The 14,194-nt window shown below is 43.8% G+C and overlaps 1 protein-coding gene and 1 long non-coding RNA gene across 10 annotated transcripts in view; one reads left to right on the forward strand and one right to left on the reverse strand.

The window, feature by feature from the left end:
• The window catches only part of mrvi1 (murine retrovirus integration site 1 homolog), a 41,722-nt gene that overhangs the window by 5,540 nt on the left and 21,988 nt on the right, over positions 1-14,194 (forward strand). For 7 of the 9 annotated variants that reach the window (XM_035418451.1, XM_035418457.1, XM_035418458.1 and 4 more), the window contains exons 14-20: positions 184-239; positions 1,394-1,510; positions 2,475-2,615; positions 3,095-3,193; positions 3,491-4,094; positions 5,782-5,932; positions 7,395-7,441. In XM_035418451.1, the coding sequence (XP_035274342.1) occupies positions 184-239; positions 1,394-1,510; positions 2,475-2,615; positions 3,095-3,193; positions 3,491-4,094; positions 5,782-5,932; positions 7,395-7,441 (1,215 nt within the window). The remainder of the gene's footprint in view (positions 1-183; positions 240-1,393; positions 1,511-2,474; positions 2,616-3,094; positions 3,194-3,490; positions 4,095-5,781; positions 5,933-7,394; positions 7,442-14,194) is intronic. The other 2 variants (XM_035418456.1, XM_035418455.1) reach the window with 2 other exon arrangements.
• Positions 150-6,570, reverse strand: LOC118227688. The gene is made up of 3 exons (XR_004765332.1): positions 6,357-6,570; positions 2,521-2,623; positions 150-278 (listed from the first exon to the last, which is right to left on the reverse strand). It is a non-coding gene; the product is annotated as an uncharacterized LOC118227688 (long non-coding RNA).

Genomic DNA, 14,194 nt, shown 5'->3' on the forward strand with positions numbered 1-14,194 from the left:
AATGTTTACCCATGGTGCACCACTGTTATGGCAAGAGAGTCCTATTTTGAAAACAGATACATTTTTGCATTCATAAACATTTTTGCATTCAGAACACTTCAATGAATAAAATCATTCTGCTGTGGTATTGGAAAGACATGGTCGCTCACTGGATTTACTGCTGCTCTGTCTTTATTTTGAAAGGGAATGCAGCTGGAGTTGATGCGGTTGCAGGAGAATTCACAACAGGAACTCCTGAGGTAGACAGTTCATGGTCTCCATATGTTGTCCATCCTGAGCTATTGACATGTAAAGAGAATACATTTAAGCCCATCATACTCATTCCAACCATTGATATCCACTAATGTAGTAGTGGCACCGGTTCGTCTCCACCGTGTGACCTGCAGGGATTGTATTTCAATGGTTATCCTCCAGGGGCCCCCATGGGCACTCTAACAGCACAGTCAAGTGACCATCGCGACCTCTAGCTGGTGGAGGACTGAAGTGCCATGTGAGAAAACAAGGGGAGACAAACTGGTGGCCCTAGTAATAAGACCTAACCTTAGAATATTTGTAGACGTCCAACAAATGTAATTTATTTTCACTTTATTTGGTTACTTTCAGACATAACTGGTACTGCTCAGTGGCTTCAACCATATTTTCTGCCATCTAGAGGTGAAAAATCATTACTGCAGTTCAGTCAGTGAAGACTACTGCTACTCACGCTTACCGGTGAAGAGAACACACACGCCTGGGTTGTGTAACTACTCAGCCCAGGTGCTTAAAGGTGTGTTCCTCTCCACAGTATGGGGCTGAGACTGAGAGCACGTGCTGAGTGAGCGAGTTTGAAATTTTTGTTTGTCAGAAGCACAGAAGACAAAGGGAAAGAAAATGCCACTGAAGCTGTTTATTTGTTTTTGTGTTGGTGTAGCTTCGCTGTCTCATTCGCTCCATGTGGAAAAGGATGTTGCAAACTGCTGCATCTCCCTCCCATGGAATGTGATGATGATAATAATAATTATAATTATAATTATAATTATAATAATAGGGTTTATTTGTTTCTTATACAATTAAACAATCAATATATAAAGTGTTATAAAACAGTCACATACAAGATGTAGTACATACAATCCAAAAGACGATGCAAAAAATAAATAAATACAATGAGGTAACGAGGCAAGGGCAGATGGTTAGTCAATAGAATAGAAAGCAAGTATGATGCCAAAACCTGAGCAGGCTTGTCTGCGGGGCAGGCCTCTCCCATGCCTTTTCTGACCTATTCTTCTCATGTCTAGATGTTTCCCTGGTAACAGTTTTTGTTTTGTGTTTTGAGCAGCCTGAGAATAGTTGTCTGTGACATCACCACAAAGACACCAGCTAGTGCTCTGAGCCTGTGGATGACTCATGTGTCCAGTCTGTTATGGACAGGTTTGACAGGTGTGCAGCTGGCCGTCAGAGTTCCCTCACAGGACATCACCCTACCCCCCCTCAAAACCCATCTCTGCAGTCTGAAATCCAGGAGATGCAGGAGGTCTGGTGAAATTCTTGCACAGCCACACAAGCCACATATTTGTTTTGTGTGCTTTACCTGTCGTACACTTTTCTTAATGTAACACCTCCAACACAAACTTCTGAGGCGGCCCGTGGCATAAACACTCTATGCGGTTGTTTAGGGCCACAACCTAGGGCGGGCCACACGACCACAGGGGGGGGGGGGGGGGGGCGCACACGATCCAATGTTTATCTAAGGTAAATAATTACGTTATTCATCCCCTATGGCGGAACTAGCAGTATTAATTTGTAATGGAATGACAACAGAACATTTCATAACAGCCGCCCCCCCCCCCCCTCGTTCGAACGCTGTTTAGGGCCACCAAAATCCTAGGGCTGGCCCTGGGCGGCTAAGATGCTGCATGTGCATATTTTCTGAAAATTCAAATGAGGTTTTAAACTAAACCACAGAAACATTCATAAACAAGCTTGTTACTCATGTATTTTTGTAACTGTACCTATGTCGGTGCAATTAGCAACAGCCATTTCAACAGGTTTACCATTGCAATGCAGTCCGTCCATCATAACCATAACTTGTAGGACAACGTACCTGGCAGTGTTGGGGAGTAGTTTTAACTAACAAAATTGATATTTTGCAGCTGTTTGCTGGTCGTTCAACTAAATTCAAATCTGTGTAGTGGTTGCAGTGGTAAATTACTCTTTTTTTTACCATTTTGAGGTGTAGTACAGGAACTACCAACTACTTTTGGCTTGTTTAGCTACTGTACATCAGGGGTGTCAAAATATTATTCGAAAAGGGCCGGAGTGGGTGCTTATTTTTGTTTTAGCCCAACACTACTACACCTGACACTACTTATCGGTGTCTTGATTGAAGACCACATTTGGGGTTAAAGTGCTGAGCTAAAGCAAAAACCTTCACCCACATCGGCCCCTTTTGGTTAAGACTGGACACCCCTGAGCTACATCATTCTCACGCTTTCCAGAGAGAGAATATGGAGGGGGCGAACAGTCCGATCTGCGGAATCTTACCTCAGGACATCCAGAAAGAGGACTTTCAGCAGGTTCTACACAAGATCAAGTCCTTGGAGTTTGTCCCACTCTTCCACAGACAGCACAGCGAGACGGTGAGAATCTACAAGCACAAACCGCAGACAGATTAGCAGCTTTGAGTGCAGAGATCTTCGTATCTAACATTGCTTGCCTATAGTTGTGCTAGCTCGTATTTGTCCAGCCTTGAAGGAGGACCTATAGTCTGGAATGTCTCTTTTGTCTGGCCCTCCAGCCTTGAAGGAGGACTTATAGTCTGGAGTGTCTCTTTTGTCTGGCCCTGTTAATCAGTGGTTCTAACCACAGAGGTTGTCTTTCAAGCATGTAGCACATTATCAGGCACATATTACGTTATCCTTTGGCCAAAATCAGAGCAGCAACATATTTGAGAAACAATAGTGTAGAGTACTGCCACCTGCATTGGTCACTTTCATTATATTGTGTTAGTCTGTGGCATTCAAATGGTTTGTATCATACATAAATGAATAGTTTATATCTCCTCTTTATAAGGTATTATGAGAGGAGATATTGTTTAACTTTACTTAATTTTATTCAGGATGCCCATGTGGGCAGTGCTGTTCATGTACTTGAGAAAGCCTTCCTCCAGTCCCAGCAACAGCAGGCAAGCACCAAGCAACAGCTTGCAAATGTGTATGTGAGTTTTTACTGCACCAAGTATGTCTGTGAGTTTTTACCTCTCATCTCCTTGTCTATCACAGGCCTCAGCCATTAGCCACTGAATCATTCCAGCATATTAATTGATATTACAGAACTGAGATTTAGCTTTCATGTTTGCAAGTAAATGAATGCCTCCCTGTTTTCAGCCTTCTGTTGGAGAAAGTGCATGTAGGGTTAACGGGCATACATTAATCAAAGTGCAGGATACTGATGTGGTGACAGCACAGGAAGTTGCTACCATGGGAAGGCCTGAAAGCCAGGTGGTATTTTCCAGGGAGAGGGACCTGGCGCTGCAGACGACCCTGCGAGAGGAGGTGGAGGGGAGACTGGAGGAGGCATTAAGGCAGGCCCAGGAGGCCAAAAAGATGGCCACAGTCAACTGGTGGAGGGCCCTTAAGATGGAGGAGGGCAGGACTAAAGCCCAAAAGGAGGCATCTCAGGCCAACTACGCCTGTGACGAGACTGAAGAGAAGCTGCGACAGGCTGGGGCGACCATCCAGGAGCTGCAGGACCAGGTTCGCCACCTGCAGGCAGCACTGAGAACTGCCTTGCAGCAATGTGTGAACTCCGGTGAGCAGAGGGATGCGGCCGTCTCCACAGAACCTGTGGAGGAGGCGGGTGGATGTTTGGCGGCGGGGCTGGCCTGGGGGAGAGACCTGGAGGCAGAGAAAGCGATGGACGCGTGGAGGAGGGTGGAGGCAACGGCGAGCCAGGTGGCAAAGGCCGCGGACTTGCTCCACCTGAGCAAGGGGAGGCTCCACCAGGCCCGGAAAAGAGTAGAGGCTGCCACCGAGAGGGTGGAACAGGCCCTGGGCAGGGCTGCCGATGCCGAGGCCCAGCTCAACGAGCTGAAGGCCAAAATCTCCAAAAAGCTAGAGGTATATGCACCTTCCCTTTAAATGTTCTCCACGGACCTTCCCTGCTTAAATAAAGGATACAAAACTGGTGGTATCTGACAGTAATGATCACTCACCTTTAGGCCCAATCGGTAACGTTATCAGCAGTGGCTGATTTGAATGGCGCCAGAGACCGGTATGGAAATGTGGGATCTACATAGCCACACTGCCCTTGTTTTTTTAAAAGCATACTATGCAGGAAGGGCGGCATGGTGGTGTAGTGGGGAGCCTGGGCCATTCTGTGTGTCTGCATGTTCTCCCTGTCTCTGCATGGGTTTCCTCCGGGTATTCTGGTTTCCTCCCGCAGTCCAAAGACATGCAGGTGGGCTAACTGGAGACTCTAATAGAGCTCAACAGTGACCGCCCACTTTTTGACTTTGGCTCCGGTTCCGGAAGTGAATTTCCCATTCATTTACTCCATTGACGTTTCAGAAAAGCCTTATATAAAGAGTTGTAAGCCTGGAACCAAGCCACCCAACTACCAGATGAATTGTGACCATAAAACATTTGATTCGGAGCAAAAAAAAAAAAAATTGGAAAACGGAAAAAAAGGCAAAGGTACAAGACTGTGTACATAATTACATCTGGTAGTTGGTTGGCTTGGTTCCAGGCTTAAAACTCTTTATATAAGGCTTTTCTGAAATGTCAATGGAGTAAATGAATGGGAAACATTCACTGTTGAGCTCTATATAATATATATTATTGATGGTAAACGGATGGATGGATTTTTTAGCCTTGTGTTTTCAATCAAAGAAGTCTCGTCCTCCGTCTTCAACCCCACCCACTCACCCCCAGGTACCCCACCTAGTCTAACACATAAACTCTTGAAACTACCAGTAAATATCTCCCATCAATTACTCAGACCGGACAGGATCCGGACAAGTACAAATAATTAGAAAACCTGACATTACGGTCAAAAACCGGACGTCTGGCAACCCTAGCTGGATAGCTAGAGGTACCATTACTTACACGTCCAACAGAGAACAAGCCAACTCTGTGTCACTTTTCATTGCCTTGGTGAACTTCAGCTGACGCCACCAAGGAAAAGCTATTCCAAGGTTAACTCTAGTTCTTGAACGAGTTCTTGCACAAGTCCCGCTGCAATAGCCCATTATCTGGGCTATTGCAGCAGCTAGCTAGCTGATCCCAAACCACAGGCTCAGTAGCCGCACCCACCCCTCCCCACACAGAAAAAGAGCGCCACACCCAGAAACGTCCCAAACACATTTTAGAATATCAAATACAGGTAAAGGTGCACAAATCTGGTGAAAGTGCATGACAGAGATTGCCAGTGCATCATAGATAGGCCTTAGCATGGTAATTTTATAATATTTCCAGGATACAAATCCTGCATAGTATGCTTTTAAAGAATGATTTAGGTCAACAGAAAACAACCGGGTAATGCGATGGGACGAGATGTGAATACACTGGCAACATAAACCACTATTTGCATAGCCACAGCTCCTCTGACCAACTCTTTCCTCTTCAGTCAACTATCAGCTCAGGTCTTTTTTTTTTTTTTTAAATACTACATTTTTGCAATGATGGCTAACCTGTATATTTTTAAACAGTAAATGCAGTATTGCTTTATGGAAATGTGCTGCCATTTTTGTCAGTTGCCGTGTTCAAGGCTGGCTGATGAACTAACACTTTCCATGTTGTTCACAAGCCCACAGATCCCAGTCAGTCGACTGATCTGGGAACAGAGGGTACAGTCTCCAGTCACAGCAGTACAGAGAGACCCACAAGCCCCACTGCACTGGAGTCAGTGAGCCAGTCATCCCAGGCCCCTCCAAGTCACCCACCAAACATCCCTTCAGGTACTGTCCAATGGCCGCAAACACCTTTGTATTAGTCACAAACATCTTAAAGAGACTTCAGACAGCTGATTTAACAAGTGTAAAACAGCTTGACTAGAGCAGCTTATGGTCCTGTTTGCTGCTGTGCCTTTAACTTCCTGTTATGTCCACAGGGACCGCTGTAGCCTGCAGACTATGGATCCGGTCCAAACCCCAATTTATCTCTTTCTCTTTCGCTCTCTCTCTCCCTCCCTCTCCCTCGTTCACTTGATTTGTGATCAAGCTCGGTTGACTTAAAGATCAGCTATCAGCAGCTCTTTGCTTTTCTGTAGTATTACAGAGGAAGAGCTGGTGCTTAACTCTTATTTAAATAAGCTTGCTTATTTCATACAACACTATTAACATCAGGTTGCATACTATGATGAAAAATAATGGTGAATCCTACCTGTGCCATCCTCCACCCAAACACAAGCCGAGCATGTGGAAAATCTTACATCTACATTTGCATGGTATAGCAGCATTATTTATTTCACAGGAAAGCTGCAGTCCTGTCATCTCTGTGGTGTTATAGCACCCCTTCAAATCTTTTGGCTGCATAAGGCATTGGATCAGTCACAATTATAGATATAGTTGTTGACTTCAGGCTTGTTGCTTGTAGTGGCAAGTTTCTATTTGGTTTTACCAAATTTCGTCAGGATCTTTCACAATCTGTGCAATGTTCTTTTTTGAAAAAACAAGCAGAACCCATGCATGGTGCAAGTTTTTGGGTGTTGGTCAGTGTGGCAATAGGAAAGCCCAAAAGTAGCTCTCTAACTTCCGCACTACATTGCGTGAGGCTGGTGTCAAAGAGTGCAAAGTCCCCACCAGTATTTGAATATGTGGCCAGTTCATACAGTGTCTTTGTTGAAACCTCTTATAAATAGTTCCTACTGCTGAACTGGCTTTACTGACTTAATTATCTTTCACTCTAATTTGCACATTGAGACTGAAGGTTCCATATGAAACAGAAAAAAATGTGTGTGTGTGTGTGTCTATGTGTGTGTGTTTGTGTGTGTGTGTGTGAGAGAGAGAGAGAGAGTGTGTGTGTGTGTATGTGTGCAATGTGTGTGCATGCTTGTGTGTGTAACTGGCTTGGTAAGATGCTGAGGACATGCTTCTTAGCACAGCACAATGGATGCTGCTTTTATTAGCTGCCAAAATGCAAATGATACAAAGAGGAAGCTGAGAGGGCCGACTGGGTTTCTGTAGAGGATCTGCACCATGCGCACATGGTTGCCTGGTTATCGTTGCCCTTAGATATGCAAAGAGGGTGAAAGAGGTGCCGTTGCCCTCTCCAAATGTATGCAGGGCCCTTGTCTGCCGTCTGCATTGCCCTCTGAAATCGTCTTATGTCTTTGGATTTCAGAAGCTGCTGATTTACATGGCTAGTGGACCTCATGCAAATTCACTCTGTCTCTCCGCTTTTACGTCTTGCTTCCAACAGGTGAGATCATTTGTCTGACTACAGGAAGAGGTGACAGCTGCGTTGAGGTAAGCCCAGAACAGTTTTTTTTTTTTTTTTTTTTAAACCTTGCCTTGTTTTATGATGCGAGTTAGATGAAAACACATAGAACCTGAAGAAGTATATTACAGAAAAGCAATGGAAGCTTTTATAAGAAAGCAGTTGATGTGTATTAAAGAAGCTTCAATGTACTTTGCTTGTATTTTGCAACAAATTCATTTTTAATATCAATCCAAATACTATGAAGCCCTACTCAATAGCCCAGACATGTAATTACTTGCAAGTATCTAAGCCCAGGCATTTGGTGGAGACCGTCATTTACTGTTTCTCATTTAAAAAATCTAGACTTCTGGTATTGCAACTGCTAATGTTTCGACGAGGTTATTATCACATTAATACAAGTTCGATTATCGATATGGATAATCAGTATTATAAAATACAAGGAGAACTGAAAAGGCGTTTATTAAAGTAAACGACTAGCCTACGAATGGTGTATTTATCCACACCTGCAGACATCTATAGCCGGCAGTAGACTATCAAGTGAAACAGCTCTTTTAACGCGCGCGTCTTGTCTGTCTTGATAGTTGGGACTGTGGGATATTTATAAACCCTTTTTGTTTCGCAGTTCCCTGGAAGTCTGTTGCCTCGCTGCAGCTCCACTTCCAAATAAGATTGTAATCCATAGCATCTCGTTTAAATTTGAAATAAAATAGTCTCAGGCATTGTCTGTGGTACCGCCAAACTGGTAACTTCTTGTGAACGATCTACTTAGGCTGCCGCAATTAACTGCGCTGACGAGATTTTAATTAACATATTTACCCTACCTGGGTGACATATTTACCCTACCTGGATATTTTTGAAGATCTGTGGTTATTTCCATTTTGTTCTGTTTTTCATTTTTATTCCTGATTATATACCTATATTTTGAATCAAATGTAAAGGAACTGTAAACTACATCTCATAAAAAACACGTTTTCACCGTACAAAAATGCCAAGTTACTCAAAAGTATTGATATCAAAATGACGCCAAGTTACGGTACTACAAACAATATAGGCTGTCTTGCCTCATCGAAATTAAATAAGATGTATTCCAAAGCAATGCTACCCAATATTTCCTCAGTTCTTTCAAGTCACTTACAAGGCAAGGCAAGATAGCCTATATTGTTTGTAGTACCGTAACTTGGCGTCATTTTGATATCAATACTTTTGAATAACTTGGCATTTTTGTACGTTGAAAACGTGTTCTTTATGAGATATCATTTCCTTTTGCAAAGCGTTTTATTATGAGTGTGGGAAATGCGAAGTGACCCTGAAAGAAACGGTTGTGGATTATGGCTGTCCTTGTGTGAATTTGTACAGTCTGATGAGCGTGTACTGTTTAGCAGTTTCGGTTTGCTATATATGTAAAACAGTGGCTGTGACAAAGCGTGCGGTGGCGTAAATGTGAACGCAACAGAAACGCATGTGAAATATGGCCAGTGTATGTACTCACGGATTTGACGGCCATCCAACAAGCCTTGATTGAGAAAAGAATCAGCAAGCCCGCAGAATTAGAGCTGCCTAGGTCTCAACTTGTGTACCCTGCTGTCCTGCTCCATTGTCTGTTATTTCGTGGAGGTGCACTTTTAGTGTTTGTAAGGTTTGTAAGGCATTTTGATAGGCTTATCTGCAGGTGGGAATCCTGTTCGCTGTTTTGCTAAGCTAGAACCGGAAAACTTGATAGTGGAGAATAGGAGCAGACGCATATGTCCCAGTAGGCTTTGCATATGAGAAAATAACAACAGTGTGAGAGAAATTAGGATGAAATGATGAAATAGCGTAGTTGAAACAATATGTTTTTAGCAGAATGGGCATGTAGGTGAAGGTTGACATGATCACAGACTATAGTGCGGAGTAAATAAAGTGACCATGAGCGAGCTTAGTTTCTTTATGGAAGGGTATATGTAACAGTCGGTATAAAGCATTAGCTGTTAAAGTGGAGGGTTAAGTAACGTGTGACATCTATTGCACTAATGTGCTTTTCTCATGTTCAGTACTAGTTGTTATACTTATGAGTGACTCATGGTTTTAAATGTAATGTTTTAATGGGGAGTTGCAGAACGTACATACGTAGTAATTGTTTGTATGTAGCTAGATAGAGAACAGGGCGAGGTAACATGAATGTAGAAACGTGGCGTTTGCTGATAAGAAGGTTTTGTACGGTAGCCAAGTGAAGAAATATAGTTAGTAGAAATGGCACAGTGGTGAACTGGTGTAACTTTTTAATAAAAGGAATACATTTGCCGTCATGAAATGCATATGAGTGGCTGTGAGTGAGTTTTGGTAAAGAAAATATAAAAGCGTAAGAAAACGTTAGTGTAAAAGAGAAAATTATCTGCCTGAGGGCGAGGCGGGATTCAATCCTTCAACCGGAGGTTTACCAGTCTGTGACTTTGTTAGTGCAGCACCATGACAGCTATGCAATGCGCGAAATGTCATTAGCAAAATCCCCTTAGTTTGGGGCTTTATTGTGTGGACATGTGAAAGTTGTTTATGAAATCTGTCTGTTGAAATGGGGTCAGAATGTACAGAATTGAATGTTTTTAAGGGCTGAGTGTCTGTGGCTGTTGTGGTTATTTCTGTGGGGAGCCCTGAAAAGTGCCAAACTCTCGGTGCTGTATAGGTATGGGGCATGCCCCGGCCAAGGCGTAACTTGGCGTGATGGCATATCTGCCATCCCAATCCCAATCCCAATATATGCAGATGCTCGAAACCTGCAACTGGGAATCTAATATCTCTTTTGATGCAGTGAAGATAAATTAGAAAGAAATCGCTGGCATTTTTTTTTTTTTTTTTTTTTGGCACGGCTGGTGCTCGTTACCTCAATCCGATCTGGGCACTGAACACCCAGAATGTGGATTAGCTTTAATCTCCGGGGTTAGCACTGAGCTGTCAGTCCATTTTCAACACCGGCACGGGCGCAAAGTGAAGGATGGCTGGTGTGAAGTTTTGTTTTTAGCTTTTGGTGTGGTCGGAGCGTGAAGATACTTCCTGTCGAAATAAAAGAGAAGCGTGATATAGCAAGACATTTTCCTGGTAGTACACATTTCACAGTAAACAGTAAACTGAGTTTATAAACTGGGGGTGACCTTATTTATGTTGTATTTGTCTACAAAATTTGTCATAGGGAAGACATAGATGATGTGGTCTGATTTGTCCCTATTGTCATCAGTTGGTTGTCCTTTGCAATTGTCTTGCAACAGTCTTTTATTTTTTGTTGTCCCAATTCTGATGTTAAAAATCAGGACATTGCAAAACATTTTAAAATAATCTTCCATTACTGAAATGCAGAGGACCAGACTCAAAATGTCACCAAACTCTCCATTATTTTTATGTCTTATAATACACACAAATGTTCTAAACTTGGGCTGTGAGCATTAATGTTTTTTCCAAGGATGTCTTTTCAGGTACTTTTGCTAGTGCCCATTTGTTTAGCACTCGTTAGCTTGGTGAGATCCTACAGCTACACTCTTATGAACAGTCATGCACTTTCAGATATATGTGGACTGTCAGGTCAAAGGTCATATGAGAGTAGATTTGTGTGTGTCACATCTGCTTGGACAAAAGCAATTGTACACAAGTGTGTCTCCACATGCCTTGAGAGTAGGTAGGGGTCATCACCAGTTCCCTCATCCTTGACTAACATAAACATCAGACTCCAGATTGGTCACAGCCTGACTAATTCCATGCAAGTTGATTCAGTTTATTTCTGTACGAAGACAAATGGCTTATTAGTAATGAACAACTGCCATATTTCACACATAACTTTGTCAGTTATTCGACTTGCATGACATAAGCCAGTCGTTTAAAAACTGGTGGGACCCCTTGGTGTTTGGAGAGAGCTGAGCTGAGTTACGCCATTAATATGAAAATAAACAGCATACTTTATATTGTACACATTGCATTAGCATCCACATCCCTCAAATGAAACAGATGCTTTATACATGCGTTTGATTTGACAGAATTAAAACATTTAAATGCATACTCATCTGCAACTTAATAAGAAGTGGGTCATAGAAAATGTATGTTCTCATTAAGTAGTTCCTAGGCTCCAGATTTGGGACCGTGTAGTGTTAGCCATGGCCTGCCTGAGGAGCTGTGCATAAGTCAGAGTGAAGAAGTGGTCTTTGGAGTTATGGGGCTCAGGGAGAATGTTTACGTGCCGTGTCGAGATGGCTGAGGTCGGGGCCGACCCTCATGACGGATGGGCAGGAGATCCTAAGAAGCTCCTCTCAATCGTAAAAACACCCCCCACCCCCCACCCCACCCCACCCCACCCCACCACCCAACAGAGCAGCGGTCTTGGGCCCAGGAAACCTCAGAATAACTGCCAGACACAAATAGGAAATGGGAGGGGGGGGGTGGGGGGAGAACAAGGGGAGAAAAGAGGGATTTACAGGGAAGGGGGGATCTCAGAGGACGTGATCACTCTTCTCCGGGCGCGAGGCAAGCCGGGGACTGTGAGCATGGAGAGCAGCAGCACAGCCTGATGAAACGTTGCCCTTAAATGGTAAAAGCTCCCAGGAGTGAAGGGGAGGCAGGCAGAGGAGAGAGGGGAAAAAAAGGAAAAGAAGGAGAGGAGAAAAGGGAGAAAAGGGACTCTGGTTCATTTGGGCTTTTGGTGGAAATCTCCCAACCAGTGGAATATAGGAACACTGTGACACTGCAGGGCAGGTGTGCCATACACCCTCACCAGAGCTTCAGGTAGGGTAATTAGGGTTGGGTGGAGAGGGTGGGTGGGTTATTCACTGCTGTTATTTTTATCCCAGCTCATGGATGAAATGTTGATTGAGTCCCAAGTGTGTGTGTGTTTGTGTGTGTGTGTGTGTGTGTGTGTGGGCTGTGTTGTCACCTTGAAGGCCATTATATCTGTGTACAAGTGTCAAACGGTTAGTTATTCATTTGTAGCCCAGGATACACTGAGCTGTAATACTGCTTCGTACACCAAAAGCCATTTTTTTGCCAAGTATTGGTACCGATTGTAAAATAAGCAGCCATTCTTCTGCAACAGTATATTGGCTCGCTGCTGAATTTATGTGTAGGATTGTGAAGTTTTTCCTGCCTCCTGATACCTGTTCACAGCTCTCCTGTGAAGGGAAACCATTTGACTATTGACGTATCGCACTGATATTGTTTTTTATGACGGCAAAGCTTCTTTGTGAAAAGGTCTGCCGGCTCTGTCTCTATCATCTCTCCTCCATCTCCGACCTCTCTCTCACCCTTCTCACACTCTCTCCATCCTGTTGTCTCACACAGGGGCAGTATAAATGCCACTCTCCAGCTCTGTTCTGTACGCTCTGTGCTTCATACAACCAAATTTTAAACAACTCTGACTAGCCACGGAAGCGCTTACATAACAGAGTAAAGGGGCAAAGTGGGGGGGGGGGGGGGATGCAAGAGGCTAGAGCGATCACTTTCTCATGAAAATGCAAAGGCTTTGTCGTGAATGAACCCTCGGCCCCTCCAGCGGCGATGGGGTCACCCGCCGTCCCCTCCGGATTTGTTCTCCTCTGTGAGCTGACCCCCACATTTGATGAAATGCCAGAATGCTTAAAATAGCTCTAGCAAAAGAGTAGTCTCCCACACAGCTTCCCTAATGTATTTGCCCAACAGGAAACAATCTGGGTGATTCAATTATACTGCAACATGTCTGGTTGTCGCAGTTCGCTGTGTATCTGTTTGATACAGCTGTTCTGCTTACCCTGTGCCTAACCTGTACAGAGCAGGTTTTCAGGTGCGTTTGAATGCAGGACAGTGGCTAGTCTCTTTCCATACTCATTTCTCAGCAGTTCTACAACACACTAGCAACACTCATCAGAATGTTTATAACACAGCAATGCTGTGACCATGTTTATGTGTACAGATGATTTTTTCCTTTGTATTTCTTTTAGTACTGCTTTCATTTTTAACTGTCTTCTTTCTCTTTTCATTCATACAGTATTTCTCTTATATTTTAATTATACGTTTTCATGGGGCTCATGTGTTGTTCTGTCTGTATAGCCAAGTGGCAGTCTGACAGTGCGTGTGCTGTGCTTACCACATGCTCAAGGCAAGGCCTTGTAGCCCAGACATCACAGGTTCAAGCCTAGGCTGTGTCTTTACTGTGAAGATTAAGAGTGATTGGCTCTTTCCCACCAGGACTAAGATTTGTGTACAAGGCCTATGTGCCTGAAATTACTGCTGAATATCTCTACTCTACTGCTACATATCACTGCCCAACCCTGCTTATCAGGTGCATAAGGGAGAGTTGTCCCTCTTCTGCAATTCTCAGATACACACTCGGGGTTGTCCGGCTGACTGGAGAATCCACAATGAGAGAATAAGGGAGAAAAGGAAAATGTTTGCAAGAGAAGTAGTCATAAGGGGCAGTAAAGGATTGCCAGTTGATTGTGGCTCATATAATTGCAGGGGATTTGCTGGCCTGGCCTTTGTCTAGGGCTGAATATGGCAGAGTGGACATCAGTATCCTATTCCTATCCTTGGCCATTATTGTTCTGTGCCAGGCAGTGCCAGGCCATGCATGAGGCCTGATTTAGCACCATGTGGGTGATGGTGAGTGGATCCCTGTCTGTCACGTAGCAAGAAGGCGAAGCTTCCTAAACACTCCTCTCAGGGATATAAATATCCAAACATTGTAAATGTTCATTCAGAAAAGGAGGGGTATTCAGACCCCCCCCCCCCTTCTGAATGATATAATTAATGTAAAGGGATTGCAGGAAAACAACCCATTGGGATTCCGTTGG

Source organism: Anguilla anguilla, chromosome 5 (assembly GCF_013347855.1).
Source record: "Anguilla anguilla isolate fAngAng1 chromosome 5, fAngAng1.pri, whole genome shotgun sequence".
Classification (NCBI taxonomy): domain Eukaryota; kingdom Metazoa; phylum Chordata; class Actinopteri; order Anguilliformes; family Anguillidae; genus Anguilla; species Anguilla anguilla.